Source organism: Hypomesus transpacificus, chromosome 9 (assembly GCF_021917145.1).
Source record: "Hypomesus transpacificus isolate Combined female chromosome 9, fHypTra1, whole genome shotgun sequence".
Lineage (NCBI taxonomy): Eukaryota > Metazoa > Chordata > Actinopteri > Osmeriformes > Osmeridae > Hypomesus > Hypomesus transpacificus.
This window is the reverse complement of record NC_061068.1, coordinates 10,606,580-10,625,320: the sequence shown is the minus strand read 5'-3', so window position 1 is coordinate 10,625,320 and position 18,741 is coordinate 10,606,580. Positions and strand designations below refer to the sequence as shown.

Genomic DNA, 18,741 nt, shown 5'->3' with positions numbered 1-18,741 from the left:
CATTTCAATAAATCAATGATTTCATGAGAATTTCTGCCACACTCCCAAGGCTAACACGAGGTGCCATATGGCTTCTTTACTGTCACCCACATTAAATGAGGGCATCCATTCTACATTAGCATTAGCATTTTTTATCTATATGCACAAAGACTGGTGGGTACTGTACATAAGGGCAAAAGCAGAACTTACTCTGGGAGGGAGAGACAAAAAAAGAATGAGTGAAGGTACGGGACAAGAAATAGAGGGAGAGGATGAGGCTCCTTGACAATGGAACAGACAGCTGGGCACATGTGCATGACAGACTTTGGGAGTCTGCATTAAGTGCGATCCGATGCTTTCATCTGCAACCCACAACTCACATGCAACCACATGCTGATCCCGCCGGTTTCAGAAAGACACATCTTCCCCTTTTATTTGACACAAATATGTGGTGACTTGCATAATGTATGTGTAAGGTTCTGTATCTCGTCAGTTTCAGACCACTGTTATCTGGTAATCTCAGTCAGGTATGTAGCAACATGTGGAAAAAGAGAGAATTTGTCCCCCAAATAAGAGACAAGCCAGGAAAACTCCCCATACTGCACTGCTCTCCAACCCCACCCTTCCTTCCACCCCTAAGGGCACCGCACACACCTATACAAACATTCCCCTAGTTTATTCACTGTTGACCAGGGAGATGGAGGGAGGAAGGGGGTGGGGAGAAGGAGATATAGCACTCTCCTCTCACATCTGCAAGTAATAATCTATACAATGTGAATGCTTGTGGGCTAGATTAACCATCCTGTTGTTTTAAAAGCACAGTAACCCTTTCTGCAGGGAGACGTGGGTATTAACCGTGGGGCAGGAAGAGAAACCGGGGGCTGATAATCTTCTTATGTGAATGCTTTGGCCTTGATTAACAGACTATGGCTCTGACAGATGACCCGTTTTTCATTCAGACATACACACAGATTTTCACTGCAGGCCACATATGTATTCATTCATTTACAATTTCCTGACAAAAATGAATATGATTGAGAGGTTTCCCTAGTTCGTGCTGTTTAACTTGGTATGCATGTTCATGGTAGTGTACTATGTCCGCCAATTTGTGTGTGTGTGTGTGAGTGAGTGCGTCTGTATGTGTTTCCCTGCGTAGCTACACTCATCATGTACACAGCATCTACCCCAAAACCTCTACTTTTATGAAAACCCATGGCAACCATACTTAAATTAAGAGGTTGAGTAGAGGAAGATAGAGACGAAACAGTCAAAAAGGGAAAAGGGACTATGCTTAAAGCTGTTTGTGCATACATATCTCATGCATCAAGACAACCTTCTTGAATCCAAAGTTCTTGCAGGACCAAAAAAAAAAATAATTGAACACTGAGAAAACAGTCTAAACATTCAGGCATCTCACTGTTGTCACAGCCTTTAAAGTCACCCAACATGATCTATACGACACTCTGAAATACTGTAGGTCAAGTCATTGAGGTTTTGTGAGGTTTGTACAGAAAAAGAACCAGCTATTGCAGCATGATAAATTATATTATGTATCCTTTCTTCTTCACACAAACCTGTAAAAGTACCCCCTAATGTCTTATGCAACCTAAATATTTAGTAACGTTTTATTGAAAAATGGCTAACAATATAAACATGTCTCGTCAGTATAAAAAAAGCAACTGAAATTTGGGATTGAAGCTTATTTAAATCCACAATATAAAATAACACTCCCTGTAATATTATCTGCTTTGCTCTTCATTCACTTTAAAATTGCCCACCATCCTCAACTTAACCACGACTTCTTGCAAGGATGGTGGCTAGAGCCCGTCAGAAAGCGACACCCATCACACCAACCAAATTGATCAGTGCACAGTTCCCACCCCATGTCCCCATTACAGCTCCATTACTATGCACATATATTTTACACACGTTTCAATATCACCCAGAATCCATAGCCTCCTGGGTACAGCTTTGCATAATTTTGGGATCTCTCTGTCTCTCTAAACCTATTTTTCCCCCTACAGCATGGAGGAAGAGGCAGACCTAATCAACATGCACAAAGAGGCAACGCTTTCCATGGTTTCCCTGTACCCTTTTATCTGTGCCATATCTAGTATTCTCTCCTCCTCACCTGCACATTTGCAGTGATATCTTAGTTTAAATGAAATATCTGCAATGATAACCAATTAATTTCAACACATTCGATTTCAAAGCTCATTCAAGGTCAAACTAAAGTGTGATGTTGTGTCCTGACAGTTGTTTTCATTATAATTTTCCTCAAAAGAGTGTATGTACTATTTCTACGTCACCATCTTCACGTCTGGAGGACCATAACCTATTTAAGGGTTGTCAGAAAAAAAAGTCCCTCAAAGATTCAAAGATTCCTCAAAAAACTCAACGTAAATTACCAAAGGATTTCCATGACTTAATTCAAAAGGAAAAAAAATTGCATAGGACACGTCAAACAGTGGCTGCCTTTACACTGAATAAATACAGTGGCTTCCGGACATCAACAGTAAACTGCATCTATAAATAACTCCAGTTTGTGTTGTACATGGTCTTATGTAACAACACAGAAACTACAGGGTGAGAAAGAAATATGATGAAAAGTAGAACAGGGCAGAGCACACAGACTTTGAAATATACATTAAGCCTGATGTGTATGGTGGTGATGGCCTGTGATGGAGTTAGGCTGAGATAGAGCTTTAGCCCAGAACTCTGACCCCATTGATACTGCAGCTCTCCACGCACTGTGAATATGTGCATATTAGAAAGACAACAGCAGTTATATTTAGCTCAACAGTCACACAAAATCCAGCATAGTCCTTTTCAACACAGTCCAAAATTCTAAGTTGTCCTATTGAATGTGCAGAACAGATGGCTCACTGGATAAGAGTGCATGCATTCCATATAGGTGAAAGCCTTACTGCTGTGGCCTGGGCTCAAATCTGGCCCAGGTCTTTTTCTGCATGTCACCCCCCCTCTCTCTCCTACATTTCCTCCCTCTCTTTACCTTCTATACTGTCACTATGAAAATAACAAAGACAGAAATGCCCCTCTCCCCACCCACCAAAAAAGAATGTGCATAGCAGATGTGTCTGTACTTCTATGTGAAATCCGTTATATATAGTTTGATTTCAAGTTAATTTTAGCTTGAAGGAATTTAACAAATCCAAACACAAATTTACAATTCCATTTTACTGTAGCAATATCCAACCACTACATCCACTCCTGGAATCTATTCTATAATGAGACACTGAGAGGCAGTTTTTCAGTGTACTGGGTGCCAACTTGACTGACGTGTAATATACTTGAATTTTCATCAAGCTCATTCGGTGGAATACTCAACCCCTTGTTTGAATAAAGATGCCTACTCAGTCTAGTCAAGCTTTTATATGGCTATTCGCATTTTTATTCCACATGAGCAGGATCCTGTTCAAAAACTATAATATACTATATCTTCATTGTTGCGTGCCTCCATATCAAATACTCGTCTCTGTAAACCTAAACAACCAAATCCATCCGTTCTTTCCCAGCCAGGGCTGAGCAGCAGGGCTGATGTTGGTCCAGGGCAGATCCCTTAAGCAGGATTTGGGATTTCAGTATGATTAGAAAAGAGTGACAGCCAAGAGAGAGCAGCAGAAAACACCAAACCAATTCCACTCTGTAGACCACCAGCTGGATGAGAGTACTACAGAGGAGAAGACAGCAGAAGCGGTAGTCAGAATAGGTCTGTGCAGAGTACTCATTTAATTATGTGATGGGATAACAGACAAATACAGAATATTGATCTGCAAAAATTATCTGTGATTCAGTGCTAAGGTCACAGCAAAGGTGCCAAATAATGAATGTGTCAAAAGGTTCAATGTCTCAAGAGACAAATCATACTTTCAGGTGAAAGGGAATTTATGTTTATGATTATGAATTAACCAAAGAAAAATAACAGACGATAAAATCATCCTGACCTACTCAAGTGAACGGTTTGGAGAGGGGGGGGGGGGGCGCCCACCTCTTACTATCATTACAATAAAGAAGTACTGATCTATACCTTGCCTACTCTATACCATTGAAAAAAAAAAAAAAAAGGACACTTAGTTGGGTTGAAGCTATTAGCAGAATATAATGAGTGTGCTCTTTTAATGCACTGTAAGATGGTTCACCGTGCAGTGAGAGTAGCCCAGTAAAAGAAAGTGCAACCAATTAGTTTGGATCTGTTCATTTCTAAGAAAGATTTTACAGGACCGGACCATTGCAGGAGATGAGGGGCACTCTACCTCTCTCCCTAACGTTTTCCCATTCAAGCCAATCAAAGATCCAGCTATGACAACTACACTTACATCAGTAATGGGAAACTACATCAAAGGAGGTCTCATAACATTTCTGCTTAATTCCTCTTTAAACATAGGTGAGGCAACCAGCCATTGGTTGATGATTAGCAACACAGCAATCTGAGTAGGTGTCTCTTAGGGTAATAGGATGGTAATGATGTGGGTCAGTATGTCAGAGCACTATCCTGGTAAACCTGGCTGGATACTCACCTAACCATACATATCACAATCTTGATTTCCTTACAATAAAGTTTTACATAACAGCCAAAGCTAACACATATTGAGTCTGTGGATGCCACTTTTCTTCCTGGATTGAGAGGACAAGTAAACACCCATACAGAGGGAAGTACAGATGGGTAGACAAATACACAATAGTGATTACACATACAAAAAGAGGTAGACCTATCGTGTTAGGGTATCAGACCACTGCCACTATCTGTGTAGTTTAAGTCTATTTAAAGGGCTCTCTCTCATTGACCACACATCATAGACCTGACCTATGTGATGTACTGTTAATCTAACAAGAGGAACAGGATATATCACCCTGATGGATAACAGCGATAAGGTTTGAGGGACGGCAGGCCCAACATGGTCACATTTGAGGAAGTTTAAAGTATTAAACATTGAAGAAGTATTGGATTCCGAATTAATCCTGAATCCAGGGTTTTTGCCTTGCAGCTAACATACACCAAGATATACACCTTTGTCTGCAACTGCAGTACTCTTAATAAAGGACAATGTTTGTATTCAATTTTGGACTTGTGTGGTTATCGCTGACAGCACTGCATCTGTAAACAGTGGTGTCTAATTTCACATATTGTACAAAGGAACAGACATTGGTTTGACTGGAGGTTGACTTTCAGTGTTGTTCAACACTTGTGTTATGACATGTAAATACAACATATTGTCTTTCTAGTGTATGCTTGAGTAGTCATATCAACCAGCCATTTCTTCAATATGTAACTAATGGAAAATTTACTAATTGTTATATCCCTGTTAGACACTGTGCTACATGACAATGTTAGACACCAAGTTTTTACGCCATTTATCAAGCTTAGAGGTGAATACACGGCACCTGACTGAATAATGCAGCACTATTTTTCTGAGTAGTTTGAGACCATAGGCTGACAGCATCTTGTATTTTAATTCCCAGTCTAACTTCATTTGAAATAAGTCACACAGCAACTTGTATCGAAAGCATAACTCATTGCTGTTTTGGGACAATTTTAAAGGATTAGGGAGTTTTGGTGTCAGATTTACTTGACTCAAGATATAATTCAGATCACAAATAGGCAGATGACTTAAGTCATCCCAAAAGAGAGTTTTTAAAATGGTGATATGATGTCATCAACATTTGGAATTAGTAGCCCACCAAGGCCCAGTAAACTAGACCTAGGCCCAGGTAAATATTTGAATTTGCTCGCAGGTGAAGAATTTTCCCAGAAAATTGTAACAATTTACTTGAGATTTACTGTAGCCTACCAAACTAGCTTTCCAAACCAAACAACCAGTCTGAAAAATAATGGGTAATTGTTTCAAGATGTGTGCATTTGATTGACTCGCGAGACTGATGACAATGTTTGTTCTATCAGAGCCCTCTGCAAGATAAACCAACACTTCGCCAAGTTAAGTTATAATTATAAATATTAACCTGATAACTACATAATAAGTCTGTCTATGAATAGACAATTTTCCGGGTAGTTTTTAGTATTTCATTCAGCCTATAGCCTACTAGGATAATAAGTCAATGCATCTTGCAAAGGCCTGATTTGCTTTTGTGTTGAAGATTGTTGTTATTGAAACGTGATGGGTGATGCTCAGATCACAGCTAAACGGTAACCATTATTTTCATCCGCATTTCAAAGCATTGGAGTAGCCTACAATGAATCGTGTTCGCTGAGTAAGGTACTCGTTTAAATCAATGCAGCGACATGGACGTCACATAGCCTAATTACAGTTTAAAGAATCATTGTACTGTTTTCACAGCTGCCTAAACAGGCACCTCTAATGTCCATAATAAATTACTATCAGTAATCAAATCTAGTTTTTAGATTGATCATACAACAATGCCAATAATATATACAACACATCCCATTCGCAAATTGATTAGACTGCAAATGCACGGTGATGAAAATAACATTCACTTACCTAAACTAGAAACGGTGTCTTGGGAAGGCAAACAACACGCAGTATGAAAGCAAAATGTCTCAGCGATACATGATCGACCACCGGTATACGGTATTGTTCAAAAAGCTTGCATTCCTTCTTTCCTCGGACAGGGGAAATCTGGAAAAAAATACCCTCGCCGATGTCTTTCCGCATTTGGAAGCGGTCGTTAGGAAATGTGATGTCATGGCTCTAAAATTGCTCTCGCCTTTCCTCGCTCTCATTGGGGAAGCCAAAATCTGTGTGGTCCTTCAAAACTTGCGATTCAATACAACACTTTAAGGAAGTTAAGCAAATGCATCCAAGGCCAGGACCGTTAAACACTAACAACGTTTATAATTAAAAAAAAATTGGTCTGGATATTTTCGTAGCAGGTTTTATTTACGTAGGATAATTGCAATTGGCCAAAGACATAGGCTAGGCTACATCGGCTAATTCAATTTTGAGAAGTGGTCATTGTAGGCCATAATGGCACAACTGCCGTTACCAACTTTAGTTGGTATTATAATAGCCTACATGGACTAAATGTGTCATGTAAATTTACACCTTGGCCTACCTCGCTGTCCTCACTTCGGAGTGGCCTAAGTGTAAACGGTGCAAGAGATGGGACACATTGTATTCACAATAGGGCAAACTCTTACATCTTTTAATCTTGTGCCAACAAAAAACATTCATCAGCGGATGTGTAATCAACCCCAGACAAATCGGAACATGAGAAGTAAACCACTGATACTAACCAATTCACTTTCACAATTAGTGGGTGGCACAGTGCATTTGACTGCAGCTCAAGAGGTTTTAAGTTCAATTTCCCTTTAAACCGACGCTGTAGATGAAAGCGTCCAACAAATGAACACACTGCTATTATGATTTTGACTTGGGGCCTATGCTTTTGTGGTGAAACATTTGTAATAAGAAGGCGCCCTCCTGTGATGAAAAATGGAACAGGACGCACAGCAAAGCTAAAAACGGGCATAGTGGAAATGAGTTAGCCTACTACTTTATTGGCTAGAAAATTATGTATATTATACCGTTTCAACAAGTCTCCGGCCACAGACACACATAAGAAACTCTGCTTTCCGTAAACAGGACACAGACACTATAGCCTATTCCTGCCCTTCACAGTGGGCCGACGTATGTCTGTCCGTGGTCTATAAATAAGTGACCAAAGGGGAAGTGAGAGCATTGTGCTAATACACTGGGATCTACTAATATGATATCATGAAGTTACCAGGTCAGCATGTCACATGGCAAATATCATGATGCATGATAATGTCTGTGAGGAGGGTCTTTGCATAACTGCGAGATAATATATCATATTTTTTTCTTCAAAAAAAGTAATTTACTTGAGCGAAGTAGATTATATTCCGGCCCTCAATCGCCAACGTGTAGCCTACGAATCACTGAATGGCTGCCACACGTAGGCCTATACAGCCTTGGTTTGGTGCAAATGTCAATTGTGACGGGTCTGTAAGAGGCGTAGCCAAGCTCCGTCTGACAAGGTAGTTTGCCACTCACGGGATACGAACCGCTCAGCCTCCAACTTGCCAAGCATGACGACTACCAACTACGCCAAAGAAGAGCTAGTTTTTCTTTGCCGGGGGTGGCTTTTAGGCCTACATACCTGAGGAGTGAATTTCACAGGTTCACACCCGTTACACATACTAGGCCCTACTTTGTGCACGTCTCCCTGGCCCTTAAAGTCTTTGAAATCCCGAGATTTGTTTTTAAACACATTATAAATGTTATAAATATAACTAGGTTACTGCTTAAACACCTTACAAAAACATGTGAACTATGTAGTAGCCTAGCCTACTGAATTGTGGAGTTAGACCGTTAAACAGTTTTTCACCATTTAGACCCATGTGCTTAGGATTTTCTGGGTGGGCTTAAATCATGCGTGATAGGAACTACCTAAAATGACAGAAACCATCTTTGGAAAAAAATGTATTTGACATGAATTTGATTTTTTTGTTTGGCTCATGTCCCATCCGGTTACAAGAGGGGGCGGGCCTTACGACCTATACAGCAGCCAACCACCAGGGGGCGAGGGAGATGTTTTAGCTTCAGTTTTGAGGAGCTGTCATGCCGTCCATTCTTTTTACACTCTATACTAGAGAATGCCCAGAGCCTGTTTAAACATTCTCTGGACTGCCTTTAGAGTTAATGGTCTGCACTTAGCCGCTGGAGCCTCGGATATCGCGAGAAAGATATAACCGCGTTGAACTTCAGTCATGAATAATAAGGTGCGTTCGACTTCATGCAGCGCCGGCGGCGCTGACAGCCGCCTGCAGCCCGGCTGACTTCAAGCAGCCAATGGCATTCTCAGCTTCAAGTCAGCCGGGCTGCAAGCGGCTGTCAGCGCCGCCGGCGCTGCATGAAGTCGAACGCACCTTATTATTCCAATATTATACTCCGCAATCATACAAGACGTTTTGGGACCGCTGCTTAAAATTAACTGGGTTGCTGGGTTAAACCGCTGCTTGTATTAACTGGGTTGTAGACTAACCAAGTAGCCTATATTGCTTTAGGTTAATTTTAAAATAAGTTAATTGTTACAACATGGAATGCATACAAAGTTATGTTACAAATGCAGCGGTTGCTGAACGGCTTCTTTGCAAAACATATGTTGGACTTCAGATCAACTAGTCATCAAAGTAACTTGAGAAGAAGGGGGGAACTTTCACCATTGTATGCCGTTATAATTGGATAAAAAGTCCGTCAATCCTTGACTGTCCGCCCTATAAAAACGCATATTTTAGACTAACAAAACAAATGCCTCGCGCCTTTATGTACGGGGTTCTGCTATTTTATGGTTAACATATGTCTATAAAGCCTTTTCTTTGTCGGTCACTTTGACGCTACCATTGCGGGGCGTAATCTACCAACATTTTGACGTCTTGTGGCGTGAACCATGAAGTATTAAAGAACGGACGGGCGTGGAGTCAGAATTAAGTGTTGGTACAACGGTACGTCTGCGTCTTGTCTTCAGTTGGGCATGATGTATCTTTGTCGTTGTTAATATTATCACAACTTCGAACAGTAAACTTTGAAAGGTCAAACTAGATGAGGGGTTATTAGGCTACATTATTCTACATTGGTGGTCATCCTAAAACAGTAAGGAAACAAGTAAAGTCCTTGTATGGACACTGGATGATGATGAGCACCTTAAAGGTCTAGGAATGCAATAGATTGTTTCATATTCTAAGCAAAAATACCAGGGGGTTTAAACAAGAATTGACAGTAAAGCAAAGAGATAGATTTAGATTAATATGAGTTTTCACAGCTGATTGTGTGACAGGTTGCCACTATGTTTAAAGGTCTAGTTTCTGGCATACATCTGTTGTTTTTTGTCTTTTTGTCTTGTAGATTTCTATTTCTCATCTGGCAGACGGGTCCCATTGTCCTTAAGTGGGGGACCCCCCTCCCTTATCATCCTCTCCCCAGCTGTCACCCCCCCCCCACACACACACACACATCAATTTTACCCTTGCATGCCTTGCAACCCAACAACCCCCAAACCTCCTAATACACATCGAACTCCAATGGCAGATCCATCAATACAATCGCAACCTGGTGGCCAGACCAATAAGATTATCCAGTTTAAACTGGTGCTACTTGGGGACTCTGCTGTGGGAAAATCCAGTCTGCTGGTACGATTTGTCAAAGATCAGTTTCAGGACTTCCAGGAGAGCACAATTGGAGGTACAGAACCACATGCTTAGTTGTGTGCACTTTTCTTCTGAGATTTAGGGAGAAGGTGCGATACCCTTTCTATCTGTCCATGATCGGGTTTACTTTAGCCACTTTACACTCTTTCCACTCTCTTGCAAATTGGGCATAAATTGAGCCTACATCCTCTTACCATGTTCTCTCTACCCCTTGTCCCAGCTGCCTTTGTGACCCAGATGGTGAGTGTGGATGGTGTCATGGTCAAGTTTGAGATCTGGGACACAGCAGGTCAGGAGCGCTACCACAGCCTGGCACCCATGTACTACAGGGCTGCCCATGCAGCCATAGTTGTCTATGACATCACCAACACAGTATGGAAAAAAAATTAATATTTGCATCTAGCATAATCTCCACACACTCTTAACTTTGCATGCACAGATCCATTATTTCTAGCAGCAGTTCTAGACAGACTGCCTCAGTTTTAAGCAGACTGTCCAGCGGTTTAAGCCTATGGTGTTAACCTTGTTGCTACCGCTAGTCTTCATCCTCATTTAAATGTTCTTGCTCTGTATAGGAGACATTTGACAGAGCAAAAAGGTGGGTGACTGAACTCCAAGACCAAGCAAGCCCAAGCATAGTCATTGCCTTAGCTGGCAACAAGGCAGACAAATCTGCCAACAGAGCTGTGGAATATGAGGTGAGTACTCAAATATTCCAATAAAATAGTGGAATATATCTAAAAGTAAATACTTCTAACATAGTGTGCTAATGAGTTTGTCATTGACACAGAAAATACAGATCTTTGGTTTTGTGGAATTTATTTCATGCTAGCATTAATAATGCTCCTGCAGGAGGCTCAGGTCTATGCTGCAGACAACAAACTTGTCTTCATGGAAACTTCTGCTAAGACTGCCATGAACATCAGTAATCTATTCCTGGCCATAGGTGAGCAATGCATCATCACACAATCATAGTACTCTTTAAACTTTGATCTCTATCCCTCACTATTGGAAACAGACCAGACCAACTAATAGCTCTATTTTTCACAGAAATTAACAACAATTCATAGACCGCATATCTATTCCACAACCAGCATGGTCTTTCTGACAGGGTGCCCAGACAGCACCAACATGTAATGCCATTATATATACACCAGAGGGTAGTAATAATCTAATGTTGGAACAGTATGTGGTCTAAGAATTAGCATGTGTCACAGGTAGCTCTAAGAAACATAATTGAGCAACACTAAAATGTATGCCTCAGAAAATATTTTGATCATATCACGATTTATTGTCTTCTAGCCAAGACACTGCCAAAGAATGATCTGACTGGTGGCATAGGGGCTGGTAGTGGTTGTCGAAGACCAAGAGGACAAGGAGATGGAGGAGTCAACCTCAGCCAGTCGACTCAGACCAGCAAGGCCAAGTGCTGTGGAAACTAAGAGATAAAATAGACAAGGACTAGACCAAGCACAGTAAAATAAGCCATTTCTTAGGAGCAGGCGGGAATATGACAGGTGTGAAAAGTTCTTAAGTATCTTAAGTTCCTCAAACAGAAAGGGAAAGTTGCTATGATAGTCATTTTTTAAAAATAGATAAGCCTAATCACACAGCATTCCAACAGTAAGAGGTACAAAGAAATTAAAAGATGTAAGGCTAAATGTGTGTTTGCATTAGATTGTCCATTTTCATCTCAGGTGATTATACATTAATATGTCAAGGGCGACTGTGTCAGCGGTGTGGAAGTTTCTGACAAGGACAATTCCAGAAGGGGCTATGGTGCCAAATAAAAAGTATAACATAAATACAATTGTACAAAAAAAATATTTTAAAATAGAAAAAATATTTTCGGTTAAGTGCATCCTGGATTATTGGTTTTGGCCCAGAATTTTCATTTTGGTACATCCTTAATTCGTACATACAATATAGACTTGACAAGATTTTTATGCATTGATATTCTTTTTCTTCAAATAGTCAAGATATTTTTAAATTGCACCAAACCAAAACAATGTTTTATAAAGAGATGAAAGGCTTTTTAAAGCCTTTCAATTTGTGTCAGGGTAGCTTTATAATAAATCGAGACATAGAAAATACTTACATCATTACATATTACATATTGTTTAGTGTATAACACAATAAACCACTCAAATAAATGATAAACTATCTATTGTATATTATTTTGTTTACTTGATGTTTGTACTGGATATCCCAAACCAACAACACTGACAAACATCCAAACATATGACAGTATAAAATATTTATTCTTCAAAAGAATAGAATCAATTCTAAAAATACATATTACTATTTGGTGTAAATATAATATGCACCTCTGCATTCTTGCTTCATGTTTAAGAACTGTACAGTATTGTGTGAAACTAATATGCCACTTTACAGCATGACATATCAAGAAATCTGGTCAAGTACAAGCCAAAGCTAATTGTGCAATAGTTTTTTTTTGCATTTTAAAGCATGCAGCAAAATAGTTTTTGATAAAGATGTATATTAAGATAAAACCATGACATTGAAGAACATTTATACATGATATATTACACCATAGTTCATCAACTTAGCAATAAATAGCACTGTGTGTTTAAAAACCACACTAATACTATACATTTCTCCCAAAACAGCAGGCAGGCAACACCGAGAATAAAGAAATGCAAAACATTCAGAAAACACTCATCAAAGTTAAAATGTATATATTTAAAGTAGCAAATTGTCATTGTAAGTTAAATCCCTTTTAAAACACCCTCTTTAAGACATTGATTATCTGGATATGAAGAAGTATTAGCTGCTTCTGACTTGATATATAATCATATACAGCATAAGCACACTAAATACAAAATTGGAATGCTTTGTAACAGGAGGAAAACTCAAGTTCCTGTTAAACATGCATATGTCAAATCAAAATACAGTCACGACTAAACATGCAGAATGTGCAAGTTTTAAGGTGAAACAACAGATCAATCTCAGGAATGATAAAAAAAATATCTTGTGAGAGATAAAAAATTGCAGTGTTTATGTTATGCTTCCCAAGCCCCACACCTCAGATAACTACATAAACAGAGGACACGCTGTACAGCAATGTCAGAATAAAAAATTCATATTCCAAATTCAGTAGTTTCACTGCAACTGAGCAAACATTTGATTGCAAAGTAAGAAAATGCACAGTACCAAAACTCTAAAAGGTACAATAATATGGAATGTTCCTTCAAATTTCTGAGTATCTGTCACACACCCACGGAAGCCAGTGTAGACTTAACTCGTTGTTTCTTTCAAGTTCTCAAGATGTGCTGAGGTGTTCAAGCAAAGGCAAGTCCTTCATGAGGATAAAAATAAACATTCTTGTAAAGGCTAGTGGGATAGTGAAAACATTAGTTTTATTCCCATAGATGGTATCATTTTAACCCTTTTAGTTTTTTCCCTTACTCCCTTTTCCCCTTATGTTTTCGGTTGTGTACTATTGTGACTGCTAACTGGCCAGCAGCCAATAATAGTTCTAGGAGCACCGAAACGGCATCAAAGAAAGTATGTGATACAGACCTGCGTTGTGTCCCCAACATATCTGATAACTTTGTGTATGCCTGGAGGGATTATCAGCAAGTTAGGACACAAAACAAGGAATCAACAATGTGTATATACAATCATATATATATATATATATATATCCATTAATGCAACTTGTCATGTCATACATGTGATAAAAGAGATGGATTTTGAGAAGGATGTGGACATATAGTTTAAATGAATTACAAGCCGCATGACAGCTAAAGGCCAAAACACACCAATGTGATAGCTGGCTATAAACTGTGGACTGACAGTTTGGTATGTACACAGACAGCTGGTACTTTCTAGCTGAATCCATATTTAGAAATGATTTAGATCAAAGGTCAGTTTTGATACAGAGTTCCGCTCATGGCTGGGTTGAAATTGTTAATTCATTAAACTCCTTTACAAAGCTTAAAATCAATTTGGACCCACTCAGTTCTAATGCATCCCACTATAACAGTTTTTTTTCGGCAGAAAGCAGGTCTTAAAATAAGGGATGTATCAGGTACTAATTTATAAAAAGGGTTTTCATTTGAAGTGAGTTAAACTGATTGCCTAAAGTTTTTGAACACAAAACTATTTGTTTTATGTATGAAGACCTAAGCTGGTTCCACTCTGCAAGGAAGCCAAAAACAAACATTTTAAAAAGAGTAAGAACCATCAAGTTGACGTCATGTTTTTTTAAGGAGCTAGACCATTAGCTGGTATACCAGGAATTCTGAACAAATGTGACCCTTTTACACTCAATAGGCAGCCACCATGAACTTATGACACAATACAAGAGTCATTGGGATTTCTGGCTTCATTGGTTGGATCTCCCTCCTCCTTCTCTACAGTGGGGCAGGCATCATCAATCAGCCCTGTCCCATTCACGCCAGAGAACACTGGGAAGACATTCTCCAACTCAGGTGTGTCAGCAGACGCATCCTCATAGGCGCTAATGCTGTCTGTGTCGTTCCTATCGGGGGAGGCGTCTCGCTTGGCCTCTGTTTGGCTTTCTTCGGGGCTACCAAAAACCCCTTCTTGAGAAGGCGAGCTGCCCAGTGCCAGAGACGACATCTGCCCAAAGGTCTTGTTGACCATCCTGTGGAGCTTGCTCAGGGGGCTTTGTCTATCCTCGGTACCCTCCCCCACATCCTCCAAGTCCACCGATGAGCCAAGCTGAGTATCATGGAGAGGTGGGGGGTGGGAGTAACTATCCGTAGACTGTTCCCCCCTCCCCTTTTTTAAGAAGGAGAGCAGTCCAGTGCTGGTCTCCGCAGACAACCCATTTCTCTGAGTGTCTAATGGTATACTTTCCAATCGATTGATTGAAAGAGGTGCATCTTGGGAACAATCTACATCCTCGCTTGGTGCATTTCCAATGTTCTCCATTGCTTCCTTTATCATTTGATCTTTTCCTTCATATGCCTTTTGTCTTGTCAGACCCCCCTCCTCCTCTCTGACAAACGTGTAAACCGGGACTGAAGGTATGGTATTTCTCTCCTGCAGAGCAAAAATATGACAATTATGCATTAACAACACAATGTTATGAATGATAATTGAGCACACATTAAGGATTTTTAAAAATGTAATCCAATTAGGAAGCCAAACAAGCTTTTCTGTTAGGGTGTGACAACATCCCCCTATAACAGGTATAGTCTCAACAGCTTCCATGGTTTTGACTGGAATACTTGTACATACTTTAGGTATGGGCAGGTCACATAGCAAGGCCAGCTGCACCATTTTTTTTATTGTAACAGGAAACCAGGATCACTAGTACATCTATCATTAAGTGGTCTGTTAGGCAGGATATTCTTTGGTACAGGCCTCAAGGCCATGTTACAGGGAAACACTGGTCTGTTAACAGCCAATATCCCATGACATAACATAACCAAGCCCCTCTGTCCAAGTAAAATGTCTAATCTTTTTCATGGTCTTCTAAAACCCATTTATTTGTAGTTTTTAGGGCAAAGGGGACTCCCTACTAATGAATGAAGACAAAATCAAAGACAGTTGAAATCAAGCGGGAGTTACATGTTACGACATACCATTAGCCAACCCTGGTAATGCGTACACACAGAATGTGCAATAATGCTATTGTTGCTAAATGCATCAAAAACACCTAAATATTTATCAAATGTGGCTTTTATGATACTTTTAAGACACACATTTACAAACCTACATACAGGAGGGTTGCTCCTAAACCAAGTTTATTTTCCAGCAGCAGAATCACCTCGCTCTGTCAAGCTCAGCAAAGCAAGACTGAACCGAGCTGACACTCCCCCTGACAAACTGAGTTACGTAACCAGAGATGGCATGCACTAACAAGCCATTAGTCAGTCTTCCTGCCCAAAACCAGGAAGCCTGTGCTTGTGTCTCTGTGTATGATTACATAAGCTCTGGTTTCTCATTACCTCTTTTAGTCTCTCCACCTCTTGCATCAGAGAGCTGACCATATCTTCCAACTTCTTCTTTGCCTCTCTTTCTCGCTCCAACTCCTGTTAACACAGAGACACATCAGTGTCAGAAGGGCATTAGAAGAATGCAGTTAAAGAGTGTTAAAATGCCAGATCATTACCAACCTGTGCTTCAACAATTTGTGACTGGGTCATTGTTGAGACTGGCTTTGAGCAGACATTGTAATTAACTAGGGCAGTGTTCTGTGATTATGTTGCTGAAAACTTATCACCCATTAAGTCAGATAGGTTTGTTCTTTTCTGGAAAAACCTGTTTACCTCACAACTACAGGACCTGTATAGGGACTTTTTAACAGGCTTTCAGTAGATGTTAGCATGTGTAGAAGTCAGTGTTTTTTTTGTGTATGTGTCTGATCGTACCATGCTAGCCTGGCTGGCTGCTCTCTGAGCTTCAGCCAGCATCTCTTCTACCCCTTCCAGAGCGTCCTGCAGAACATCCACCTGGAACAGCAACGTCTCTCGCTGAACCTCCAGCCCACTCAGCTCCTGTACCACTTCCTTGTAGCTTTCCTGCAGTTCTTCCTGCACCACAAACACATAGGATTAATAAATGCTAGCTTTAAATGACCTCCCTGGCCAATCTGTTTCAGCTGACTGACAACAGTCCGGTAGGCCTGTATGAGTGAGCAGATTTCTCCGGTCAAATGAAATCAACATCAGTGGTGAAGCATATTCATGTACAATCTGCACAAGACACACAAAGTAAAACAGTTTAATCTGATCATGTGACATGCACAGGTATATTTGTGGTTAGGTTTATCTGGTTCCTGGGACAATATGTCTACAATAAGGAAACATTCTATTAGGTTGGGGTGCCCTTGCCAAACACTAAGCACAGCTTATCACCATTTCAGGGAATCCTATGATCAGATCCTGCTCCGACTGCTGAAATTAAAAAGAGAGAGGCACATCACTTCACATGCAAGAGTAGAATAGATCTAATTACATGAAAGGGGACACAAGACAGCCAATGATGGGTTTTCATTAGTGGCCCAACTTCCTGAGTATATGTTACCTGACTTTCACTCTGCTTCTTGAGGGTTCCCCTGGAGTCACTGCGTGTCAGGCGCCTGGTGGAATTCTCTGTCTGACAGAAAAACAAGACATGTCTAAATGTTAACAAGGGCATATTCTATAAGACATAAATAACTTTTCTGTAAAATATTTATTTTAATTGTTGTGGTGCTCACAATCGTAGTCACCTAGTACCCTACATGACATGTTCAACTGGTCTGGCATGTGCCAAAAAAATCTATACTTCAAGCATTTCACACCCATATGACAACACATAATTTCCAGACGTAAAAGACCTGCTCTGAAATTGACGCTTTTTAAAGACGGTGACACGAGAGTTAGCTTTAGATAGTCAATACACCTCAACTCATAGACACCGATATAAGCATGAGCTTATTAGTCACTACCTAATTATGTATCCATTTCCATAATGAATATCATGGTAAGCTTGTCTCACTGTCCCTTTCAAACGGGTCTGCTGCGTAGGCTAGAACATGGCCTTTTTTAACGCATATTCGAGACAGCGATTTGTCAAATAATCAATTTTCTCCTATGTTTTCTAGCTAGGCACAGTAACAAATTGTGTAAAGGCATTTGCAAGTGAGATAGAGTATTATGGGACAAAGTCGACCGATATCTGTAACGCTGTCACCGTTCCGCGTTGTGTAATCAATTTAGGCACTTCTGAAGTAGCCTAACTACCTGGCAAGAGACAGGGGCTAAGCTAAGCTAAGCTAATAATAAAGTATTATTTATAGGCTGTAGCCTTTAAGTGCGGTACATTTAGGCTTTCGTGTAAATACGCACTATTTTATGGGGTGAATCAAATTGTCTAAAGTAAAGAAATCAGGCTAGAGAACAGTCTAGACTAGAACACGACTGTAAACAATGTCGACGTGATTTCACGACGTTTACCTCCTTGATAATGTTGCGAAGCGACTCATCCTCGCTTACACCTCGAGAAAGAGTCCTTTTCCTCGGCGAACCAGCTTTTTCAAAGGACCCGGAATGCATTTTTCTATGTCAAAGCCTAAAAATTATTTAGCAATTGCCTGATAACTTCATGAAATGAGTAAAACTCAAGACGCGCCCTGTGATGTTTTGTTTAGTGTGTGTAGAGGGCGTAGGTTTGAAATGACGCTCATATAGAGTAGGCGGGCGTTGGAGCGTGGGTGGAATGGTCTTGTAGGCCTACAGTGCCCTCAGTAAATGAGAAGTAACGAGGGATCAACTTAATATATGTATATAATACAATACTCTTATAATAAGAGGACACATTAGTTAAAGTTTGACACAATGCAATGTTTACCATGCCATCTTATTTGTTCGTCGAATAAAATACATAGGAATAGTTTTAACATCGTTTTTACATAGGAATGTCTATATAAATGCTAATGGCAGCTTTATATTACAACTGGTGTGCATTTGAGACACAACCAGTATCTCAACAGCTGAGAGGTCACTCTCATGATAGTAGCCTACACATGTTTTAGGCTACTCTTCATGCTTGATGCTCTTGATATAGACCTACCATTTGCAACAGCAGCTGGACTATACGTTCCTCCAGTAGGTGACAGT

At 40.1% G+C, this 18,741-nt stretch overlaps 3 protein-coding genes across 8 annotated transcripts in view; 1 reads left to right on the top strand and 2 right to left on the bottom strand.

The window, feature by feature from the left end:
- The window catches only part of LOC124471510 (nck-associated protein 5-like), a 33,505-nt gene extending 26,830 nt beyond the window's left edge, over positions 1-6,675 (bottom strand). For all 3 annotated transcript variants that reach the window (XM_047026024.1, XM_047026025.1, XM_047026026.1), the window contains exon 1: positions 6,456-6,675. The gene's annotated coding sequence lies outside the window, so the exon portion shown is untranslated. The remainder of the gene's footprint in view (positions 1-6,455) is intronic.
- A 2,154-nt stretch (positions 6,676-8,829) lies between these two features.
- On the top strand, positions 8,830-12,306 carry LOC124471613 (ras-related protein Rab-5B-like). Of its 2 annotated transcripts, none has more exons than XM_047026180.1 (6): positions 8,830-9,439; positions 9,840-10,175; positions 10,362-10,381; positions 10,717-10,839; positions 10,994-11,087; positions 11,444-12,306. In XM_047026180.1, exons 2-6 carry the CDS (start codon positions 9,965-9,967, stop codon positions 11,581-11,583), a joined length of 588 nt encoding a protein of 195 aa, XP_046882136.1. In that variant the 5' UTR covers positions 8,830-9,439; positions 9,840-9,964; the 3' UTR covers positions 11,584-12,306. The 2 variants fall into 2 exon arrangements, with proteins under 2 accessions (XP_046882136.1, XP_046882135.1); XM_047026179.1 differs by having other exon boundaries at positions 8,831-9,439; positions 10,362-10,513.
- A 1,245-nt stretch (positions 12,307-13,551) lies between these two features.
- Positions 13,552-18,291, bottom strand: si:ch1073-456m8.1 (leucine-rich repeat flightless-interacting protein 1). 3 transcript variants are annotated; one of them, XM_047026136.1, is made up of 6 exons: positions 18,079-18,291; positions 17,165-17,236; positions 16,996-17,034; positions 16,510-16,671; positions 16,087-16,170; positions 13,552-15,175 (listed from the first exon to the last, which is right to left on the bottom strand). In XM_047026136.1, exons 1-6 carry the CDS (start codon positions 18,175-18,177, stop codon positions 14,456-14,458), a joined length of 1,176 nt encoding a protein of 391 aa, XP_046882092.1. In that variant the 5' UTR covers positions 18,178-18,291; the 3' UTR covers positions 13,552-14,455. The 3 variants fall into 3 exon arrangements, with proteins under 3 accessions (XP_046882092.1, XP_046882093.1, XP_046882094.1); XM_047026137.1 differs by having other exon boundaries at positions 16,996-17,031; XM_047026138.1 differs by lacking the exon at positions 16,996-17,034.
- Between the last annotated feature and the right edge of the window lie 450 nt (positions 18,292-18,741).